At 37.3% G+C, this 23,475-nt stretch overlaps 2 protein-coding genes across 2 annotated transcripts in view; both read left to right on the top strand.

Moving 5' to 3' along the window:
• PACRG (parkin coregulated) overlaps positions 1–23,475 on the top strand; it is a 524,905-nt gene that overhangs the window by 229,834 nt on the left and 271,596 nt on the right. The window lies entirely within an intron of this gene.
• LOC123836807 (solute carrier family 25 member 3-like) lies at positions 20,956–22,208 on the top strand. Its single transcript, XM_045865857.3, is given in 1 exon segment — positions 20,956–22,208. A coding segment is annotated over 1 exon segment (1,062 nt). The 3' UTR covers positions 22,018–22,208.

The raw sequence follows: 23,475 nt of genomic DNA on the forward strand, positions 1-23,475 counted from the left end.
ACTGAATCTACTGATAAAGCTTTAAGGATGATAGTCACTAAAATGCTGAATAGTTAAGGAAATCACTATATAAACTGTGGCACATTCACTTAATGGAATATTAGGAAAACATAAACTTGAAGTTTACAAATATTTTTTGGTAATACTAGAAAATTATCAGGCTATAATAAAAAAAACTTAAAACAGAAAAGTATGAGTATTGTTTGATCACGACTAATTTCACAAAATTATGTGTGGGAAAAATCCTAGAAGGAGATAAACCAAAATAGTAAAGTGGAAGCTCCCAAGAGTTGAGACTATTGGTGGTTTCTTTTGACATTACAGTGTCTAGTACATTTCTCGAAATGTGGATTAGTTATGCAATGAAAACATCAGTAAACTTTTTAAAAGCCCCATCGAGAATAGCCAAGTCCTTGAACCCAAAGGTGACAGCATGAATGTAGAGGGAGAGACAGACTCAGATTCCAGGCAGGACATCGTCCTCATGGGTGTGGACGATAAGAAAGATCTGGGGCAGAGTTGACACTGCAGCCCTGAGCCCTAAGCGAGTCAGATGGTGATGTTTTCAGTCACACAGCAAATGAAGGAGAGGCAGGGTGGGAGGTTTCACATTGAGCATGTTTATTTGGAGGGATCCTTAGGTTATCCAGCAGATGCATTCTCGTGGTGGTTGGAGATGAAAGCACTCAGTGCTAACAAAGATACAGTAAATTACCACTTTCCAGGATGGAGATGATGAAAAGTGATTTGGTAGTATGCTCATGTCCCTTCAAACCAAGTATAGAAAATTCATTATGCACTTTGATCCAAAATAGACACAAAAAAATCATTATTTACAAAGATGTTCATTGCAGGATGTAGGTTATAACCAAGAGAAAACAGAAAAAGAGGAAAACAAAACACTCCCCCCCAAAGTAGGGGAAAGTCAAATAAATCATGATGAATCCATTTAGAGGAATATTGTGTAGCAATTAAAAACGATGTGTTAACAAAATATATTAACAAAAGAAAATACTTATGTCATTTTTTAAAAAAATCATTCATGAAAATTATATACGCAGTAGGGCTTTGACCTTGTAAAATGTTTTATATAAATAAGACTAGACTAATCACATATGAAAGTATTAACAGTGTCTCAACTCTTGGTGGTAGTATTACAGATCCTACTCCCTTTTAACTTTTCTTTATTTTTCAGTTCTTTTCTACCAAGAGCACACATTACTTTTATAACTAGAAGTTAAAAAGAAAGAAAATTAAAGGGAAAGAATATGTTTCCAGAGATCCAGGCTAAATGTGGCTTTGAGAAGCATCCACATATAAGTAATAGTAGAAGTCACCAGTAATCCTTAAACTCCAGAGACAGATTATGTTGTCTCTCTTAATAACTTCTTAGTACATAGATTTTATATAATAAACTGAAACATTCTAATGATCCAGTCATATGTTTATCAAAAGTCAATTAGAGCCTTAGGCCTTTGTCATTTTGGAATGTTCAATAGAATGAACATGGTTTTTAAAATTGATTTGGTAAAGATAAAACTTGACATTAGTGTACAGTAATTCATTTTCTTACTCTTCTTCAGAAAATATGTCATGCTCAATTTTAATTTCAAGAAAATATAGAGCAAATCTACATAAAGCAAAAATAGTTTGTTTGCCCTAAGATATGTTTTGCTCACTATAATTGGGTTGTCAGAATGCGTCTGACATATGCTAATGAAACAGAGAAAGGCAAAATATAGTTTATTTGGTTATGCTAGTCCTTTTCATACTCAAACCAGCAACATTTATATAGCTCCTACTCAGATGCTGGGAATTAAAAAGTACAAAACCACATCACCCTGGCACTTAGGCAGCAGATGAAAACCACCGGCGGGGCACCTGGGTGGCTCAGTCATTAAGCGTCTGCCTTTGGCTCGGGTCATGATCCTGGAGTCCTGGGATCGAGCCCCACATTGGGCTCCCCGCTCAGCTGGAAGCCTGCTTCTCCCTCTCCCACTCCCCCTGCTTGCGTTCCCTCTCTCACTGTGTCTGTCTCTGTCAAATAAATAAATAAAATCGTTAAAAAAAAAAGAAAACCCCACTGGCAGAAGGCAGCGAATCATTCGTTCCACTGAATAGTAGAATAACCTTGGAAATTTGAGGACTGTAGTGTTGTTGTGAATGCATACGTTCACGATAGGCTTCCTAGAGTAGGTGACGATCTGGCATGGATCTTGAAAGCAAGACAGTAGTAAAGAAAAGAAAACTTTAGATAAACTCTTTTAGATCAATTTGTCACAGTGTTCTTCAAAGTGGTCATTTCAGTTTACATCTGAATCAGCCAGGGATAAGAGTCTCCATTTTGCCTCATGTTGGCCAAAATGTGACACTGTCAGACTCTTAAAGAATTTTTATTTATTTGTTTTTAGAGAGAGAGAGAGAGAAAGAGAACGAGCGGGGGGGGAGGGGCAGAGGGAGAGAGAGAGAATCTGGAGCAAACTCCATGATGAGCACAGAGACCCATGCGAGACTCGATGTGTGGCTCCATCCAACGCCTCTGAGATCATGACCTGAGCTGAAATCAAGTGTCAGATGTTTAACCAACTGAGCCACCTAGTTACCCCTACCTTGTCAGACTTTCAATCTACATTTGTCATGTTGGGCATCTTTTCTTATGTTTATTTAGCACTGTATGTTTTCTCTTCTATGAATTGCCTGTTAATATCCTCTACCCAATTTCTGTAGAGTTGTTTATCATTTTCTTATTGATTTAAAGCAGTTCTCTATGTATCCCGAATGCTAGTTCCTTGCCAGGAGAGACTTTTCTCCTTTTCTCTTTCTTCTTGTAACCAGACTGCCTGAATCCCATACTCACTAACAGTGTGTTCTTAAAGTAATTATTTAACCTCTCCTGGCTTTCATTTTCTCAGCAGTAAAATTGGCATAGTAACATACCTAGCTGATAGGGTTGTTGTGAAGATTAAATGAGCTAATATGGGAAGAACTTGGAAGTATGTTCCAAGGTTGTAGTAAGTGCTAATTAAATGTGGGCTGTGGTGGTTACAATCATTATTGTTCTCTCTCACAAAGGTAGATTGTTTCTAATTGGCCATTTCACTAAGAGTGTAGTCTGTTGGGAGTCCAGGCTTCAAGCAGGAGTCCCTGCCCCACATGATGTGGACTCAAGGACTTGTCTTCTGTCTTTGTGCTATCCATAACTTAGACTCAAATTCCCAGAGTGGGAATGTCCTCTGTGGGAATATGTTCCGACCATCATAGGGCTTGCCTTTCTTTGATTCTCCTTTATCCTTACTTCCTTAAAGGTTGAATATGAACAGACAGTTGTTATATTTTTTGCAAAATTCCTATTTTAAAAAATTAAGATAGGTGTAAAATTAGGTTGTGTATTGGAGTTTTTCTTGTTTCTTGAGGTAGGCCTGCCTAAAAAGGGGAATTATAGGCTAATATCCCTGATGAACATAGATGCAAAAATTCTCAACAAGATACTTGCAAATCAAATCCAACAGTACATTAAAAGAATTATTCATCACGATCAAGCAGGATTTATTCCTGGGCTGCAAGGGTGGTTCAATATTTGTAAATCAATCAATGTGATACACTACATAAATAAAAGAAAGGATAAGAACCATATGATCCTCTCAATAGATGCAGAAAAAGCATTTGACAAAGCACAGCATCCATTCTTGATAAAAACCCTCAACAAAGTAGGGATAGAGGGAACATACCTCAACATCATAAGTAGGCCATATATGAAAGACCCACAGCTAATATCATCCTCAATGTGGAATAACTGAAAGCTTTTCCTCTAGGGGGATCAGGAACAAGACAGGAATGTCCACTCTCACCACTGTTATTTAACATAGTACTAGAAGTCCTAGCTTCAGCAATCAAACAACAAAAGGAAATCAAAGGCATCCAAATAGGCAAGGCAGAAGTTAGACTTTCGCTCTTCACAGATGATATGATACTCTATGTAGAAAATCCAAAAGACTCCACCAAAAACTTGCCAAAATTGATACGCGAATTCAGTAAAGTCACAGGATACAAAATCAGTGTACAGAAATCTGTTGCATTTGTATACACCAATGATGAAGCAGCAGAAAGAGAAATCAAGGAATCGATCCCATTTGCCATTGCACCAAAACCTATAAGATAGCTAGGCATAACCCTAACCAAAGAGGTAAAAGATCTGTATGCTGAAACTATAGAACACTTATGAAAGAAATTGAAGCTAACACAAAGAAATGGAAAAAACATTCAGTCATCATGGATTGCAAGAACAAATATTGTTAAAATGTTCACACTACCCATAGCAATCTATACATGCAATGCAACCCCTATCAAAACACACCAACAGCATTTTTCACAGAGCTAGAACAAACAATCCTAAAACTTGTATGGAACCACAAAAGACCCTGAATAACTAAAGCAATCTTGAAAAGGAGAAGCAAGGAGGCTTACAATTCTGGACTTCAAGCTCTATTACAAAGCTGTAGTGATCAAGACAGTATGGTACTGGCACAAAAACAGACTCATAGATCAATGGAACAGAACAGAGAGGCCAGAAATGGACCCTCAACTATATGGTCAACTAATCTTCAACAAACCAGAAAAGAATGTCCAATAGAAAAAAGATAGTCTCTTCAACAAATGGTGTTGGGAAAACTGGACAGCAATATGCAGAAGAATGAAACTGGACCACTTTTTTATGCTATACACAAAAATAAATTCAAAATGGATGAAAGACCTAAATGTGAGACAGGAAACCATCAAAGTCCTAGAGGAGAACACAGGCAACAATCTTTTTGACATTGGCCGTAGCAACTTCTTACCAGACATGTCTCCAGACGCAAGGGAAACAAAAGCAAAAATGAACTATAGGCTCTTCATCAACATAAAAATCTTCTGCACTGTGAAGGAAACAATAAACAAAACTAAAAGGCAACCTACAGAATGGAAAAAGATATTTGCAAATGACATATAAAGAGTTCATGACCAAAATCTATAAAGAACTTATCAAACTGAACACCTGAAAAACAAATAATCCAGTTAAGAAATGGGCAAAAGACATGAATAGACATTTTTCCAAAGAAGACATGCAAATGGCTAACAGACACATGAAAAGATGCTCAACATCACTCATCATCAGGGAAACACAAATCAAAACTACAATGAGATATGATCCTCATACTTGTCAGAATGGCTGAAATTAACAACCCAGGAAACAACAGATGTTGGCAAGGATGAGGAGAAAGGGGAACCTTCTTACACTGTTGGTGGGAGTGCAAACTGGTGCAGCCACTCTGAAAAACATTATGGAGGTTCCTCAGAAAGTTCAAAATAGAACTACCCTATGACCCAGCAACTGCACTATTAGGTATTTATCCAAAGGATACAAAAATTCTGATTTGAAGGGACACATACACCCTGATGTTCATAGCAGCATTATTAACAATAGTGAAATTATGGAAAGAGCCCAAATGTCGATCCATTGATGAATGAATAAAGAAGATATATATATAGTGGAATATTACTCAGCCATTAAAAAGAATGAAATCTTGCCATTTGCAACAATGTGAATGGAGTTAGAGTATATTATGCTAAGTGAAAAAGATAATGAAAGACAAATACCATATGATTTTATTCATATGTGGAATTAGGAAACAAAACAGATGTTCATAGGGGAAAGGAAAAAAAAAAAAAGAAGGAGGCATACCATAAGAGACTCCTAACTATGGAGAACAAACTGAGGGTTGCTGGAGGGGAGGTAGGTGGGATGATGGGTTAAATGTCTGATGGGTGTTAAGGAGGGCACTTGTGATGAGCACTGGGTATTATGAATTACTAAATTCTACTGCTGAAACGAATATTACACTATATAAACTAACTAAAATTCAAATAAAAACTTGAAACATTAAAAAAATTAAGATAGAAATTATTTCTAAAATATTCCACATGTCATATTGATGGATGTAGAAGGCTTGTCCACTTTTCTCTTGTAATGTGGCATTTCTTTTCCTTATTTATAGGAATTCATTCTGTATTAAGTATATGAAATATTTTTCTCTCATATATTGCAGATATTCTTTTTAAATGTAGCAACATTTAATAGTAACGTGAAGCAATCTTTGTGATTTCTGCTTCTGGAGGCATGCTTAGGAATGTTTCTCTTACCCCAAGATAACATAGAAGTCATTTATATTATTTCAAGTTTCTTCCTATACATTTATGAGACTAAATATCATTTAGAATAAATGTTGACATGGGAAGTCAATCAGGGAATCTAATAACAGTATTCCTCCAAAATGTTTAACTAGGTGTTACCACCCCTTTTGTTGAGTAATTGTTCCTTAATAGACACAGATCTAGATCGGTTGCCAACTGCACTTTGCATTCCTTATGTGGGGCACTGCCAACCGTAAGAAGCACCAGTCTGCTCTTTCCCACACCCAAAGAGTAAAGAATTCACATGGTTTCCTACTGAGCAGGGATTCATACTGGCAGAAAGAATAGGGGAAAATATGGCATTTTTAATTACTTGTGTGATCGGCCCAAAACCACTTTGACCTGAATTATCCAATATTTGGGGTGAGGGAGGGATTATCCTGGAACTGTCTGGAAATAAATATAAGTAAGAGGATATCATGAGATTACTGGAGGCCCATTCTGCTTGGTAGGAGGCAGTCAAAGTGTCATTCACCTCTCATCAGAACTGGTATGTCTCCGAATGCAGGTCCCAGCGGGGCACTCATGAGCTTAGCATCAAATGACTTATGGAAACTTCCTTCATTAATTCAGCAGCTACTTTTGAGCACCTGTATGTGTGCAGTACTGTAAGGCTCTCAAGCCATTTATTGGACTGAGGAATAGGTATTGTGATTGAAACCTACATTAGACAAATGTTTGCCAAAGTCCAAACTCATAGTGGAAGCTCAATAAAAGATTGGGAATTCACTGCCCACCCACCTCTTTAGACACTCAACAAACTTAATTTGGATTAAACACAATGGAAATTCAAAAATAAAGTTGGCTTAGGCTTCTATATATTTACTTAACATTTTAGGAACACAGAAATTTCCTTTCTTAAAGAGGATTAGAATTCTATAAGGTATAACATTTTAATTATAAAGATTGTGTTTATTTTATTTTATTTTTTAGAGAGAGAGAGAGAGCGTGTTGGGGGGTGGTGCGAGGTAGGGAGAGAGAGAGAATCTCAAGTATGCTCCATGCCCAGCACAGACCCTGACATGGGGCTTGATTTCACAGCCTTGAGATCATGACCTGAGCTGAAATCAAGAGTTAGACACTCAGCCAACTCAGCCACCCAGGCGCCCCAAAGATTATGTTTATATATGAAGTCTCCTGTTCCCATGCAATGTTTAATCCACTAAACATGATGAATTTTCTCGTGAGCTTTGCTTTAACCTAAGTTTTTCTGAGTAGAATATAATTAATCCTGGTGATTTATGGCCTGCCCTGGTATTTTGCAGTCTTTAGCATGAAATCTTTCATTTAGAATACTACATGTGGACATGTGAACCTGCAGTTTTACTTAGGAACATGAATTATGAAATGTAATTATAAACACAAATGCCTACATTGGTATTAATTTTACAACTTATAATTGTACTAGAAACCTCCAGTTGGATATACTTGTAACATCCTATGGTTGAATTCATTTAAATGGATTGTAAAAGAGTAAGCTGTAAACTGAATTCATTTAGATTAGTCTGGTCATTAAGATCCTTGTATTGGGTTACAAATCTGAGATAGCAGTGAACTGAATAAGGTTAGTCCAGGCCACCCCTGCTAGATTTGTTTTTCTTCTTCCATTGCAGACCTGGCAGTCTCTTAATGGGATCATCTGCATCCGTCAATGGGTAATACCCAGTCAACTTGTTGGTCCCCATGTGGGTCCTTGGAAGGCCTTGGCCTCACCTTGGCCTCTGCCTTTTCTGTTTTTGTGACCAGAAAAGGCTTTACCAGAAGTCATCCTTTGAGGGTGCTGATGGAAGCCACTTCCCACTGGCCTTCCCCACACCATGCCAGTCCACAGAGCTCCCTTAAAGAGCAGAACTGCTCACTCCAACCCAAGAGGGCACATTGGCCTCCTTACTTAGTAATATTTGGAGTCTTTGATGTTAAGCTAATCTGGATTTAAACTGCAGCTCTGGCTTTTCTCAGTATGTGTCCCTGGCTGTGTATCTTGACTTTTCTTCATCTCACTGCTTTCATCCGGTAAATAAGGACAGTGCAGGTTGTTCTGAGGAATATGTATATCATACATAAGTGAGCCTCTGGCAGAGCAGGAACTCAGCAAATGGTAATTCACATTATTCTTATTTCATATCACTGTTCATTTATTTTTTTTCAAGAGTTTCTATTGACCATACTATGCCTCAGGAGCTATGCTCGGTACTGAGGCTATGACCATGAATATCGTAGTGTCTATCCTCAGAAGCTTACAGTTTAATGAGGAAAGAGACAAATATTAAATCACCTACTGTTCAGTGAGATTAGTGCTGAGACTGGGGTTTCTAAAATACGTGGGAGGGCTCCTATAACCCAGCTTTAGGAGCTGCTGGCGAGTGCTTCCAGAGACGCCAATGGTCCCAATTTCTGGAGGAGAGGCAAGGATTCGGTGTAAGAAGAAGGAGAGCCTTCTCAGCAGAGGTGGTGGCATATGTAGGGGCCCTGGCGAGGGGTTCGAGATTTGTGGGCTCTGCAAAGACCTCAGTGTGACCCAAGAGCTGAGTTCACTAGATCCTGCAGTGCAGGCTGAACTTTTAAATAGATGAGTAGTCACTGTTCAGGAACTGATTTTATGCATTTTTGAAAGATTTAATGAAATTGAACAAGGAAGAAATGGGTCTCCATGAAGTGAATAACGAACAATACAGCGATTCTCCAAAGAGAAGGGGGTGGAGCTGGGAAGTCTGGAATGCAGAATTCAAAAAGCCCTGTTTTCTCCACCATGCTTGCAGTTTTAAATATTTGCACGTTCCCCAGACCTAGCCACGATAATATAGCATGAGAACTAGGCCAAACCAAGACTTTTTTTAATGAGGTGGGAGTGACAACCAATAAATAGAAAGCAGAACTAACAGGTTTAAAAGCCATCAGACCAAATCAAAGAGAAGAAAAGGAGAGGAAAATGGTCGTCTGTGGCTAACTTCTGATACAATTCAGTCTCTATTTTATAAACTGGAAATGAGCAGTTTCCCCAAGGACATGATACCCTTTCTTATTCCTAAGACACAATGACTACTTTAAGAAATTATCTCCGCTGCATTTGATTTTTGGTGGAATTTGACTTGGTTATTTGGTCTTATTTGTGGGTTTTGGGGCTTGATCAACAGATACTTATTCACACAAGAGAATATAGCAAAGTTACACTGATAAAATTTTTTGATAACTTTTATACCAGGTGAGTAAATTCTGGCCTAATGTGCCAAGACAGGACCTCATAATATACATTATGGCATTTGTTTAGTCCAAGAAAACTCACTCATCCAAGAAGTCCACTGATAGATACTCATTTAATATAACTACTCTATTATGCATAAAATTACGTGTTTAAACACAGTTAGGCAACCTGCTTTAATCACTGCAGTAATTTGTAAATGAAATGAAAAAATCCTGGCTGTGATCTTAAAAGCATTCTGAACCCTATCTGCTCTCACTGAATAAAGGCATATTTTCCAGAATGACATCAAAATATTGCAATCATTTATTTGGAAGTAAGAAATCTTAAGAACTTTTAATTAAAAAGTCATGTAGGTTGATCCATATTACACATTATAGATCCATCTAGATGACAACAAATTAATGCTTGTGGAATGTGTTATATACAATCATGGTGGTTTGGGAGCTACTTCTGACTTGCCGTGTCTGCTTTTGCTAGTTAAGATTTTCCATGGAAAAGTTTCTCGACTGACCAGCAGTAAGATTCACTAGTTGTCTTTGACCCCTCCCTACATCTGACCCTTAAGAAGTTCTCTGATGTCACATACGCACATACGGAGTGAAAGAGAGGGAGGTAAAGAAAAATTATTTGAGCCAAACAACAGAATGATTTTTGAAAATGTCTTCTTCAGGTTAAAAAAAAGGAGAGAGAGAAGAGAAATATAGACAGCAGCAACTATATTTCAATTATCTTGGTATTGCCCACAGTGACTTGATCATAGTAGATGCTTGAAAAATAGTCATTGGATAGGTGAATAAATGGATGGAAGAAATGTCTTCCCATTGTGTAAAACAGTTTGGCTGAGTATTTGGGGGAAATTCTGTTTGTTGACAAATAAATAGAGAAGAATATTTCTTTTTTTCTTTTTTTTTTTTTTTATTCTTATGTTAATCCCCATACATTACAACATTAGTTTTAAATGAAGTGTTCCATGATTCATTGTTTGTGCATAACACCCAGTGCTCCATGCAGAACGTGCCCTCCTCAATACCCACCACCAGGCTAACCCGTCCTCCCACCCCCCTCCCCTCTAGAACCCTGCCTGCCCTTCAGAGTCCATCATCGAGAAGAATATTTCTATAGACAATCAAGAGACTATAAATGGATATTTATTCTTTTGCAGAAGCTTTTTTCTTGTCATCAAACTCTATTTGATTTAATTAGGTAGGCCTACCCAGCAGTGAGTATCAAGTAGTGGAGAAATTTGGCTCCTCTGTAATGAGAAGTCATAATAACATGGAGGTCTGACAGCTGGATCCAGCGCTTAAATGTGCTTGATAAGCCTGAGTAATTGTTTTTTTGTGAGACATTTACAAATGGAGAATTTTCATGTCCAACTCTCTGGCTTCTCTTGAGTACTGCATGGTCTGACAATACTGAGCGTTATGTTCTTGTGTGTCAGTAAATGTCTGGAATCAAGTAACACCTTCCTTGTTTTCTCCATTCCCATGGGTTCCTACAAAGTCCACCATGGTAGTCTAATACCAATTGATGTTAATTATTAACCCTGTTTGCATTATTGTTTTTCTCAAAGTAGAGAAATATTCCTATGCACCCAGATTGACTGGGTGAGCCACATGTTGCCAGAAAAATGAGAGAGAGCAAATTTTTGTGTGAAAGTGAATAATCACCTTGTTGATGGATATACAAATAAAATATGTCTGTGGGGAAAGAATGAGACACCGCCTGACCCTATGATTCACTTTACTTGTATGGTTCCTATAAGCATTTGAATTTTAATTCTTGCTTTCCAAATATCAGTGATAAAAGGAAGAGAAAATTGAGTCTGTTGGCAGTACAAGAATGGAATTAGAAATGATATGCGCTGAAAAAATCTGGGGAAGTAAAAGTAGCAAGAGATGGAGAAAGGAAATATTTCTAATTCAAATCTCACTTTTTTCCTATATTCACTTCTTGCTGAATATTGTTGTTTTGTTTCTTAATTATTTTCTCTCTCTCTTACTCCCATCCTCTTCCCAGAAATTACTTTGTTTATTAACAGCCACAGGTAGAATGGACTCATAAGGAAATGAAGTCTAACACCAACTACAGCAACAATGACAACAAAAGCTATTATTTATTGTCCTTTTCTCTGCTTGCCACTAGATTAGGTGTTTTATTTTTTATTTTTTATTTTTTTTAAGATTTATTTATTTATTTTAGAAAGAGAGCACAGGGGATAGGGTGAGGAGCAGAGGGAGAGGGAGAGAGAGTCTCAGGTAGACTCTGCGCTGAGCATGGAACCCAACGGGTATTGATATCACAACCCCAAGATCATGACCTGAGCTGAAACCAAGAGTGGGACGCTTACCTGACTGTGCCACCCAGACGCTCCTAGATTAGGTGCTTTAAATAAATTAGCCCTAATCATCACAACATTTATTTAAGGTAACATTGCCAACCCCATTTTTACATATGCTGGGACTGAACCTTAGAATGGTTAGGTAATTTCCCCAGCTAATAAAAGCAGACCAAGATTCAAATTAGGTTCACATGACTGCGTTATGCGTGCTCTTTCCACTTGGACTTACTTAATAGTCAGCTAACCATTCCAACTGGATCATTAACTCATGTTTAAAAAAATAATAACCCTATCAGCGTGTTTCAGAGTTCATTGATTCTGAAGTATAACTTAGAAAAAATTCTCTTATTATAATTTAAGCCATGGTTGGTCTTTACTTTTCAAATTAACACATGAAAAGATTATAAAATTTCAGAGCTTTTGTTGTGTACTTTTCTGATACATATGTAACATTATATACAAAGTATATTAGTTATGATATATAGCGTTGATAAAATTCTAATGTATATGTTTGTACTTTCATATCTATGCAAATTCCATTTGTGTATGGAATTTAAGTACTTTCCTAACAAACGTATTTATTTGTTCATTTGTTCATTCATTTAGAGTAGTAGTATACAGACAAAAGCCCAGGCTGTCAGTCAACCCAGCATACAAGATCTGGCTCTACCATTTACTACTGTAAGACCTTGTTCAAGTTACTTCACTCTCTGTATTTTAGGTTTTTGGTTTTGGGTTTTTTTTTATTTTATTTTATTTATTTTATTTTATTTTATTTTTTAAAGATTTTATTTATTTATTTGACAGAGAGAGACACAGCGAGAGAGGGAACACAAGCAGGGGGAGTGGGAGAGGGAGAAGCAGGCTCCCCGCGGAGCAGGGAGCCCGACGCGGGGCTCGATCCCAGGACCCTGGGACCATGACCTGAGCCGAAGGCAGTCGCTTAACCAACTGAGCCACCCAGGCGCCCGGGGTTTTTTTTATTTTAAAATAGGACTAACAATGCTGGCTTTATTTGAAAAATAAACTGATATGCAGTTTATCTGTTTCTCCTTGACTGTGCTGTAATAGTTTTCGTCTTTTAAGAAATATGTCCATTTCATCCACATTGTCATTTTTATTGGCATAAAGTTCCTCCATAATGTTCTCTTATTATATTATTAACATAACGAAGTATTACAGAATATTACAGAAGACTACAGAGTAACAATGAGGAATCAGCAGTGGTATCACCACTCTCATCCCCCTAAGTGGTCATTTGTGTCTTCTCTCTTTTTTAGTGATCTTTATGTCAAAGGCTTATTGATAGTACTGATCTTCTCAAAGAGTCATCTTTAGGTTTCACTGATTTTCTCCATTACTTTTATGTTTTCTATTTCATTAATTTCCACTCAAGTATTTCTTTTCTTTTTCTGTTCTTTTTTTGTGATTATAGTTGACACACAATGTTACATTAGTTTCAGGTGTACATAGTGATTCAACTTCTCCAAGCATTATGTTCTGCTCACCCTAAGTAAAGCTACCATGTGTCATCACGCAGCACTATTACAGTTATCATTGACTGTGCTCCCTATTCTGTGCCTTTTATTCTTGTGACTCATTCATTCCATAACTTACAGTCTGTATTTCCCACTCCCCTTCAACTATTTTGTCCATCCTCCTACCCCCTTCCCACTGGCAACCATCAGTTTGTTCTCTATATTTATGGGTCTGATTCTGCTATTTGTTTGTTTATTCAATTGTTTTGTGTTTTTAGATTTCACATATGAGCAAAATCATGTAGTATTTGTCTTTCTCAGTCTGACTTATTCCTCTCAACATAATGCCTTCAGAGTCCATCCATGTTGTCACAATGGCAAATCTCATCCCTTTTTATGGCTAATATTCCATTATATCTATATCTACATACCACATCTTTAGCCATTTATGCATTGATGGACACTTAGGTTGCTTCCAAATCTTGGCTATTGTAAATAATGCTGCAATAAACATACAGGTGCATTTATCTTTTCAGATTAGTGTTTTCATTTTCTTTGGATAAATACCCAGTAGTGGAGTTATTGGATCATATGGTATTTCTGTTTTTAATTTTTTAGGAACCTACATACTGTTTTCTAAAGTGGCTGTATCAATTTAATGCCCACCAACAGTGCATGAGGGTTCCTTTTTTTCTCCACATCCTTACCAACACTTGTTATTTCTTGTCTTTTTTAGTAATTCTGACAAGTGTAAGGTGATATCTTATTGCGGTTTTGATTTGTTCTAACAAAATAGCAACAGCATTTTTCACAGAACTGGAACAAATGATACTAAAATTTATATGGAACCACAAAGACCTCAGATAGCCAAAGCAATCTTGAGAAAAAAAGAACAAAGCTGGAGGTATCACAGTTCCAGATTTTAAGATATGCTACAAAGCTATAGTAATCAAAACAGTATGATATCTGTACAAAAATAGACACATAGATCAGTGGAACAGAATACAGAGTTCAGAATTAAACCATGCTTATCTAGTCAGTTTAAGAAAAAGGAGACAAGGGGGTGCCTGGGTGGCTCATTCGTTAAGCATCTGCCTTCGGCTCAGGTCATGATCCCGGGGTCCTGGGATCGAGCCCCGCATTGGGTTCCCTGCTCAGCAGGGAGCCTGCTTCTACCTCTCCTGCTCCCCCTGCTTGTGTTCCCTCTCTTGCTGTGTCTCTTTCTGTCAAATAAATAAAATCTTCAAAAAAAAAAAAAAGAAATGAAAAAGGAGGCAAGAATATAAAATGGGGAAAAGAGAGTCTCTTCAATAAATGGTGCTGGGAAAACTGGACAGCAAGATGCAAAGAATGAAACTGGACCACTTTTTTTTTATATAAAGATTTTATTTATTTGACAGAGATGCAGCAAGAGAGGGAACACAAGCAGGGGAAGCGGGAGAGGGAGAAGCAGGCTTCCCGCTGAGCAGGGAGCCCCATGCGGGGCTCGATCTCAGGACCCCAGGACCATGACCTGAGTTGAAGGCAGATGCTTAATGACTGAGCCACCCAGGTGCCCTGAAACTGGACCACTTTCTAACACCATACACAAAAATAAACTCAAAATGGATTAAATACCTAAATGTGAAACCTGAAACCATAAAAATCCTAGAAGAGAACACAGGCAGTAATTTCTCTGACATCAGCCATAGCAACCTATTTCTAGATATGTCTCCTAAAACAAGGGAAATAAAAACAAAAATAAACTATTGTGACTGCATCAAAACAAAAAGGTTTTGCACAGTGAAGGAAATCATCAACAAAACAAAAAGCCAATCTACTGAATGGGAGAAAATATTTGCAAATGATATATCTAATAAGGGGTTAATATCCAAAATATATAAAGAACTTACACAACTCATCACCAAACAAACAAACAAACAAACAAAAAAACAAGCCAGTTAAAAAATGGGTAGGGTACCTAAATAGACATTTTTCCGAAGAAGAGATACAAATGGCCAACAGACAGAGGAAAGGATGTTCAACATCACTAGTCCTCAAGGAAATGCATATCTACTCACATATTTCTTATTTCCTTTGTTTTTTCTACTGTGGTTCATATTTTCTATTTTTTTTTTCTAATTTCTTAAGGTAGAAGCTGAGTTCATTGACTTGAGATAGTTCTTTTTTTTCTAATAGGGATTTTATTGCTATAAATTTCTTTCTAAGTACTATTTTAGTTGCATCTCACAAACCTTGATATACTTTATTTTCATTCATTTGAAATACTTCAACATTATTCTTTTGATTTGTTCTTTAACACATGAGTTTTGTTTAATTTCCAACTATTTGAGGATGTTTCCAGATGTTTTCCTGTTACTAATTTCTAATTTAATTTCATATAGTTAGATAGCATTTTTTATATGACTTGAATTCTTGTAAATTTACTGAGACTTGTTTTATGACCCAGAATATGGTCTATTTTGGTAAATGTTCTATATGCACATTAAAAAATGTGCATGTTACCATTTTGGCTGTAGTTCTCTATAAATGTCAATTAGATTGGTTGATAATGTCATATCAATTGACTGATAATATTATCTAGTTTTCTATATCTTTACTGATTTTTTTGGTCTACTTGTTCTGTAAGTTATTGAGAAAATGGTATTGAAATCTGTCACTGATTAGGAGCCTGGCCACAGGGGAAATCTTCTTTGTGTGTGTTTCCTGTAGCTTGCAATGGGGGTTGGGGAGGTGGGGAGTCACCAGGTCCCATGTGATAAAGCAGGCAAGAGTGTGTGTGTCACCCAAGGAGTAGGAACGAGTGGCCCTACATTCCAAAGTTGATCTACATCACATCCACTTTTGCGAACATCTTTCAGTGTGGTTTGAGAATGTTCTTTTAATAAGCATCTTTGCTTTGTCAAAAAAAATTAAAAAAAACCCAAACCAAACCAAAACAAAACAAAACAAAACACGAACAAAAATATAACCATAGTTATGGCTTCCTCTAATATTTCCTACAGTTCTATCAGCTTTCGCTTCGTGTATGTTGAAACTCTGTTATTGGGTGCATAAATGTTTAGGATTCTTATATCATCTTGATAACTGAACACCTTTATCAGTATGAAATAAACATCTTTATCCCTGGTAGATATCTGTGCTCTAAATGCTACTTTGTTGATGTTAATATAGCCTTTTTACTTTTAATTTACTGTGTCTTATATTTAAAGTATGTTTTTTGGAGGCTGCATATAATTTTTTAACTTTTTTATTCTAATTACAGTATAGTTAACATACAATGTTATATTAGTTTCAGGTGTACAATATAGTGATTCAGCAGTTCCAAACATTACTCAGTGCTCATCAGGATATGTGTATTCTTAACTCCCTTCACTTATTTCACCCATCCTCCCACCAATCTCCCCTCTGGTAACCCCTCTGGTAACCATAATTAAGAGTCTGTTTCTTGGTTTGTCTCTCTCTCTCTCTTTTTTCCCCTTTGTTTATTTCTTAAATTCCACATATGAGTGAAATCATGGTATTTGTCTTTCTCTAACTGATTTATTTCACATAGTATAAGTGGCAAGATTTCATTCCTTTTTATGGCTGAATAATATTCCATTATAGAAATACTACAGAAATATGCCACATCTTCCTTATCCATTCATCAGTTGATGGACACTTGGGTTTCTTCCGTAGACTGGCTATTGTAAAGAGTGCTACAATGAACATATGGAGGCATGTATCCCCTTGAATTCATGTTTTTGTATTTTGGGGCTAAATAACCAGTAGTGTGATTACTGGATTGTAGGGTAGTTCTATTTTTAACTTTTTGAAGAACCTCCATACTGTTTTCCACAGTAGCTGCACAAGTTTGCATTCCCATCAATGATACATGACAGTTCCTATTTCTCTACATCCTAGCCAACACTTGTTGTTTCTTGTTTTTTATTTTAGATGCTGCATAGAATTTTGCCTTGTCTTTTCTATAATCTGATAAGCTCTGACTTTTAATTTAACTTAATTTCCTTTCATATGATTATCTTTCATATAATTATGATATGGTTGTTTTTGAATATATCATCTTACTATTTGTATTATTTGCCCCATCTGTGCTTTTCCATTTTTCTTCTTTTTAAAAAAATTTTGTTGGGGTAAGTATTTTTTATGATTTCATTTAACCTTATTTATTAGTTTGGAATTTTTATTGTTCTATTTTAATGGTTGCCATAATGTTTATAGTATATATTTTAACTTGTCACACTAAAACTTCAAAAGATATTATACCACTTAATATATAGTATAAGAATATTACAACAGCATTCTGCCATTTCTTTCCTCCTAAGGTTTGTGTTATATTATACCTCTTACTTGTACATGTTATAAACCAATAACAAGACATTGTTATTATTCTTGCTTCCAATAGTCAGTTATCTTTTACAAAGACTTAAATAATGGGAAAATTTACTCATATAGTTATCGTTTCTGATGCTCATCTATCCTTTTTACAGCAACAGTTTTTTATGTGGTATCATTTTCCTTCTGCTTTATTGAGTTCCTTCAACATTATTTGGAGTGCAGTTTTGCTGGTTTCAATTTTTTCGTATGTTTGAAATAGTCTTTCTCGTATGTCTGAAATGTTTGCTTTTGAAAGCTATTTTTGAGGAATAAAGATAGATATCTTGTTTTACATTAAATGTATCTTTTATTCTCTGGCTGTTTTTAAGATTTTCTCTTTATCATTATTTTTTTTTAAGATTTTATTTATTTATTTGAGAGAGAGAGAGAGAGCACAAGAGGGGGGAGTGGGAGAGGGAGAAGCAGACTCCCTGCTGAGCAGGGAGCCTGATGCGAGACTCCATCCGGGGACTCCAGGATCATGACCTGAGCCTAAGGCAGTCGTTTAACCAACTGAGCCACCAGGTGCCCTTTATCATTAGTTTTAAACAATTTGATTATGATGTGATGTTTCTTGTGCTTGAGGTTTATTGAGCTTCTTGGATCTGTTGGGTTATAATTTTCAACAGATTTGGAAAATTTCAGCCATTATTTCTTCTTCTGCCCCCCCTTTCCTCTCTGTCTTCGGAGACTCCACTTATACTTGTATTAAGCTATTTGAAGTTGTCCCATAGCTCACTGATGCTCATTTTTTTCTGTCCTTTTTTTATTTGGAAACTTTCTGTTGCTATGTCTTGAAGTACATCAGTCTTTTTTTCTGCAGTGTCTAATCTGCCATTAATTGCTTCCACTATCTTTTTCATCTCAGAAATGCTGTTTTTCAGCTCTGAAGTTCTAATTTTTTTTTAAATATCTTCCACATCTCTACTTAAGATGTCCAGTCTTTCTTATAGGTTCCTGGGCATATGAGATACGGTATAATAACTACTTTAATATCCCTGTCTACTAATTCTGTTATCTGTGTCATTTCTGAGTCAGTTTCAATTGATTGGTTTTACTTTTCATCATGCATCTTAGTTTCCTGTTTATTTGTATATCTGTTATGCAAAAACATTGTGAATTTAACTTGCTGGGTAGTGGGCACTTTTGGGTTCCTATAAATGTATTGTAGCTTTGTTCTGGAACACAGAAAGCAGTTTGGTCCCTTCAGGTCTTGCTTTTATGCTTTGTTAGGTAGAACCAAGGCAGCATTTCCTGAGGGCTAATTTTACCCCATTATTGAGCCTTCTGAGTACTCTACTGAGTGACCCATGATTTATGAGGTTTTCCATTTGGGCTGGTGGCAACAGGCAATATTCCCTGCTATGAGTGCTCCAGGCATGTGCTCACTAAGGCTCTCAGATGCTTCTTTCTCCAGGCCCAGGTAGTTTCCTCACACTCACAAAGTGACCAGAATTCAGCTGAATACACTGGAGGACCAGCTGCAGACCTCCAGAGCTCTCTTTCTTGTAGGTCTCTTGTCACTGGTCCTCTGTCCCTGGAACCGCAGCTGCCTTGGGCTCCCTGGATTCCCTCTGTCTCCTCACCTCAGGGAGAACACTGGGCTTCTCCTCTTTGCTCCACTGACTGCAGACTTCCTCCAGCCATTGAGTGGGGGGCAATCACAAGTCTTATCTCATTCATTTTCTGTCTCTTGGGGATCAGTGTCCTTCATTACCCAATGTCCAATGTCTTGAGAACCATTGTTTCATGTATTTTCATATGTATTTCATTTTTTATATATTTTATTTTTTCATATATTTTTTAGTTGTCTCAGGTATGAGGGTTAGTCAGATCCCTCTTTCCCCATCTTGGTCAGACCTGGAAGTTGCTGAGCTCCAGACTGAACCAGAATTTCCTGTGGGCACTTCCCAGTTCACCAAGCTCTAACAGAAAGCAGCCGTCTCACTAGGCAGCCAGGAATCTTGGTCCCAAGTCACAGAAGAGCAGCATCCAGCAGTGCAAGTTTAGCTGGGGTATCACGGCTAAACTGGTTGTTTTTTAAATCCCCTCTCTCAAAGCTTCCTAAATCTAAACTCTCCGACTCACCTGGGCAAACTTTATTGTTTTTGTTCTGAGTTTACAACCTCCAGAGGCATGTCAGAGAAAATAAGGGGACTTGGCCAAAATTTAATCCCTTGCGCTTCACTCAGTGATCCTTTTTCCATGTAGGTCCTCAGGTTTTCCATAGCTTCCCTCCAACACACACACACACACACACACACACACACTCATGCACAATGATTGTGCTAGGTTCTTCAAAGATGGGTCACCACAGTACTTCTGTGAGATTCTTTCTCAGCACTTCTTTTCTATCCATATCTCTTCTGAAATAAAAGCCAACATAACAACAACATTTCTACAGCAAAATCACAGCCTACTGACTCTGAATCTCAACCACCAGCCTTTCATTCAAATCCACATATGATCTTGTGACTAGTTTTAGTTTGCAGGTTCTATACACCACTCAGTGAAAAGAGGGTCATTTGTGTATCATTTCACATATAGATCTCTTCCTTCTTCCACATGGACCAGTTCATAGAATAACAGGTGGACAAAAGATAGTTTGTTTCCCATTTTAACTAAATTTGGCTAACGTTTAATCAAGCCCAAGTCTAAAGGTTTCCTAGGAGACACTGAGACCCATTTGTGCTGTCTGAGTGGTGGCCTAGCACCTCACACAATCAGGGGGTCATACATCCCTTCCCTACCCTAAGAAAGAGGTCTGGGTTGGGAAACGTGAAAGAGGCTCCTCACCTTCTAAACATCCATATGAGTCATGTCCAGAGGATTCCTGTTAACACATGGAATGGAACTACTTGAACTTCAAATTAGCTTTAGCTTTTTTATTTAACTAGTTGTTCAGCCTTGAGCAAAGCACGTTACCTGGGCTTGTTTCTGTTTCTTTATCTGTTAGTAAAGAAAAGGCCATGACAATTTGATTTCCAAGAATCTTTGCAGCTCCAGAAGTCTTTGATTGCTTATTTTTGTATAGATATGGGACAAAATAACTATGAGAGAGGGTAGAATCCTGTGTTTCATTCAGTAAATTCTATGAAGCAGAAGACTAAAAAGTATGTGGACAGACCTATTTAGCGCGCCCACGTGACAACAAAAAAAATCTAAGTCATTAACATAGTTCTTCACATATTATCGAGGCTCATTCATTTGGTAGACATTTCGTTCTTTGAGATATTTGTATCATGTGACCATAAATAAGAAATTAGTAGCACTCTGTGAGCCGCAGCCTTTCGAGGGAGCGGTTGTGTGTTCACCATCTTAGGAAGATGTTCTCGTCCGTGGCACATCTGGCGCGGGCGAACCCCTTCAATGCGCCCCACCTGCAGCTGGTACACGATGGCCTCACGGGGCCCCCTGGGCAGCCCCGCCGTTCCCACAATCTGGCACCAGCCGCTGTGGAGGAGGACAGCTGCGAATGTGGCTCCATGGAGTTTTATGCGCTGTGTGGCTTTGGTGGGGTCTTAAGTTGTGGTCTGACACACACTGCTATCATTCCTCTGGATTTAGTGAAATGCCGTATGCAGGTTGACCCCCAGAAGTACAAGGGCAAATTTAATGGATTCTCAGTTACACTTAAAGAGGATGGTGTTCGTGGTTTGGCTAAAGGATGGGCTCTGACTTTCACTGGCTACTCTATGCAGGGGCCCTGCAAGTTTGGCTTTTACGAAGTTTTCAAAGTCTTGTATAGCAACATGCTTGGGGAGGAGAATGCCTGTCTCTGGCGCACATCACTATATTTGGCTGCTTCTGCCAGTGCTGCGTTCTTTGCTGACATTGCCCTGGCTCCTATGGAAGCTGCTAAGGTTTGAATTCAAACCCAACCAGGTTATGCCAACACTTTGAGGGATGCAGCTCCCAAAATGTATAAGGAAGAAGGCTTGAAAGCATTCTACAAGGGAGTTGCCCCTCTCTGGATGAGACAGATACCATACACCATGATGAAATTTGCCTGCTTTGAGCGTACTGTGGAAGCATTGTACAAGTGTGTGGTTCCTAAGCCCCAAAGTGAATGTTCAAAGGCAGAGCAACTGGTAACATTTGTGGCAGGTTACATAGCTGGAGTCTTCTGTGCAATTGTTTCTCACCCTGCTGATTCCGTGGTATCTGTGTTGAATAAGGCGAAAGGTAGCAGTGCTTCTCAAGTTCTTCAGAGACTTGGATTTAAAGGTGTATGGAAGGGACTCTTTGCCCGTATCATCATGATTGGCACTCTGACTGCACTACAGTGGTTCATCTACGACTCTGTGAAGGTCTACTTCAGGCTCCCTCGCCCTCCTCCACCTGAAATGCCAGAGTCTCTGAAGAAGCAGCTTGGGTTAACTCAGTAGAATGATCAAAGCAAATGTGGACTGAATCTGCTTGTTGATCAGTGTTGAGGAAAGTGCAAGAGGAACTTTTATATATTTGACAGTGTAGGAAATTGTCTATTCCTGGTATAATTACTATAGTCTCTTGCCTAAGGCGAGGGTTTTAAACCCATGGTTGAAATAAACCCAACTATTCATGAAAAAAAAAAAAATTAATGGCGGAGATAGGAATAAAGTGTAAGATATTTCCAAGTCCTTTGTCCTGTATGAATCTCTCATTTTATATATTATTCTATAAAATAAAATTATGCCATATTAAAAGAAAATGAACTCAGCATTGAAAAGGTAAAACTTTCCATGACTGAAATTTATCTCATTAGGATCTCAAATTTAATATTGCATTAATGTGGCTCATTACATTTAATGATTTCAATAAAAATAAAGACAGTAGTCCTCAAAATTTGCTTAGATCTTCTTCCTGTGGTCTTTAGAAAAAAACTTGCTTTTCTGTGTGGATCTCCTCCAGAATTTTTAATCTAAGCATGATTTCTTTGATAATCCAAATTATGAAATTTTAGCCAAATTATTAGCACAGCTAGCCACTTGTTTCCTTCAGACAATGAACAGTGCACTAATTAACTATGCTGTGGCACATTCTGTCGATGATTAACCAACTGTGATGGAGTTATTTACACCTCTGGAAGCTATGCAGAATTTTACACATTTGAAGCTGGGGCTAAATCATCCCTGGCAATAGAATTTCAAACTTACACTTAAAAAGCTGCTGAAAAACTTTAAGTGTAAGTTTTATTATTGTTATAAAATTATATTTTTATGAGATTTGTGTTTTCATTTGTTAATGGATTATCATTTTAAAAAAGAGAAAGTTGTGTTCAGTGAGTAGAAAGAATTGAAAGTTATAAATTCTTTGTTTTCAGTGATTTGAAACATACTAATATTTAAGTAAAATGAGATCCTCCTATATTTAGGCATTTATATATTTGTGTTATTTACATAGCTGGGCTTCTGTTAGTAGAAAACACAGAAATGTTCATATTCAAAACAAATAAAAAATGATACTAAACTTTGTAATCTTAGTAGTTTGGGATTCAAGGTCATTTTGAAGATGTTAGATTTCAATAGCATTTTGTCTAGTAAAAAAAATTTTTTTGATTCCTTCACAAATATGCTATAAAACAGAGCTTGTATGTTAAATTTAAAAACCAGAGGATTGCCATGTGATCCACTACACCAAATCTGTTTTGCCATACTGATGATACTGAACTGTTACTTGCTTTTTGCAGAGATAATAAAGCAAAATACTAGATTCTGATTTATCTAGTGTTGTACTAAAGCAAAATCCATTATTTGTTGTTTTGTTTTTTGTGTCATTCCCTCAGAAGCAGCAGCAAGGAATGAAGAGTTCATGCTGACGATTTTATTAGCATGCTTACATGTAGATGATCCTTCCTGTGACAA

The sequence above is a fragment of the Mirounga angustirostris genome, unplaced genomic scaffold (assembly GCF_029215605.1).
Source record: "Mirounga angustirostris isolate CCGP_5_RB_7025 unplaced genomic scaffold, mMirAng1.0.hap1 SCAF_8, whole genome shotgun sequence".
In the NCBI taxonomy this organism is placed as follows: Eukaryota; Metazoa; Chordata; class Mammalia; order Carnivora; family Phocidae; genus Mirounga; species Mirounga angustirostris.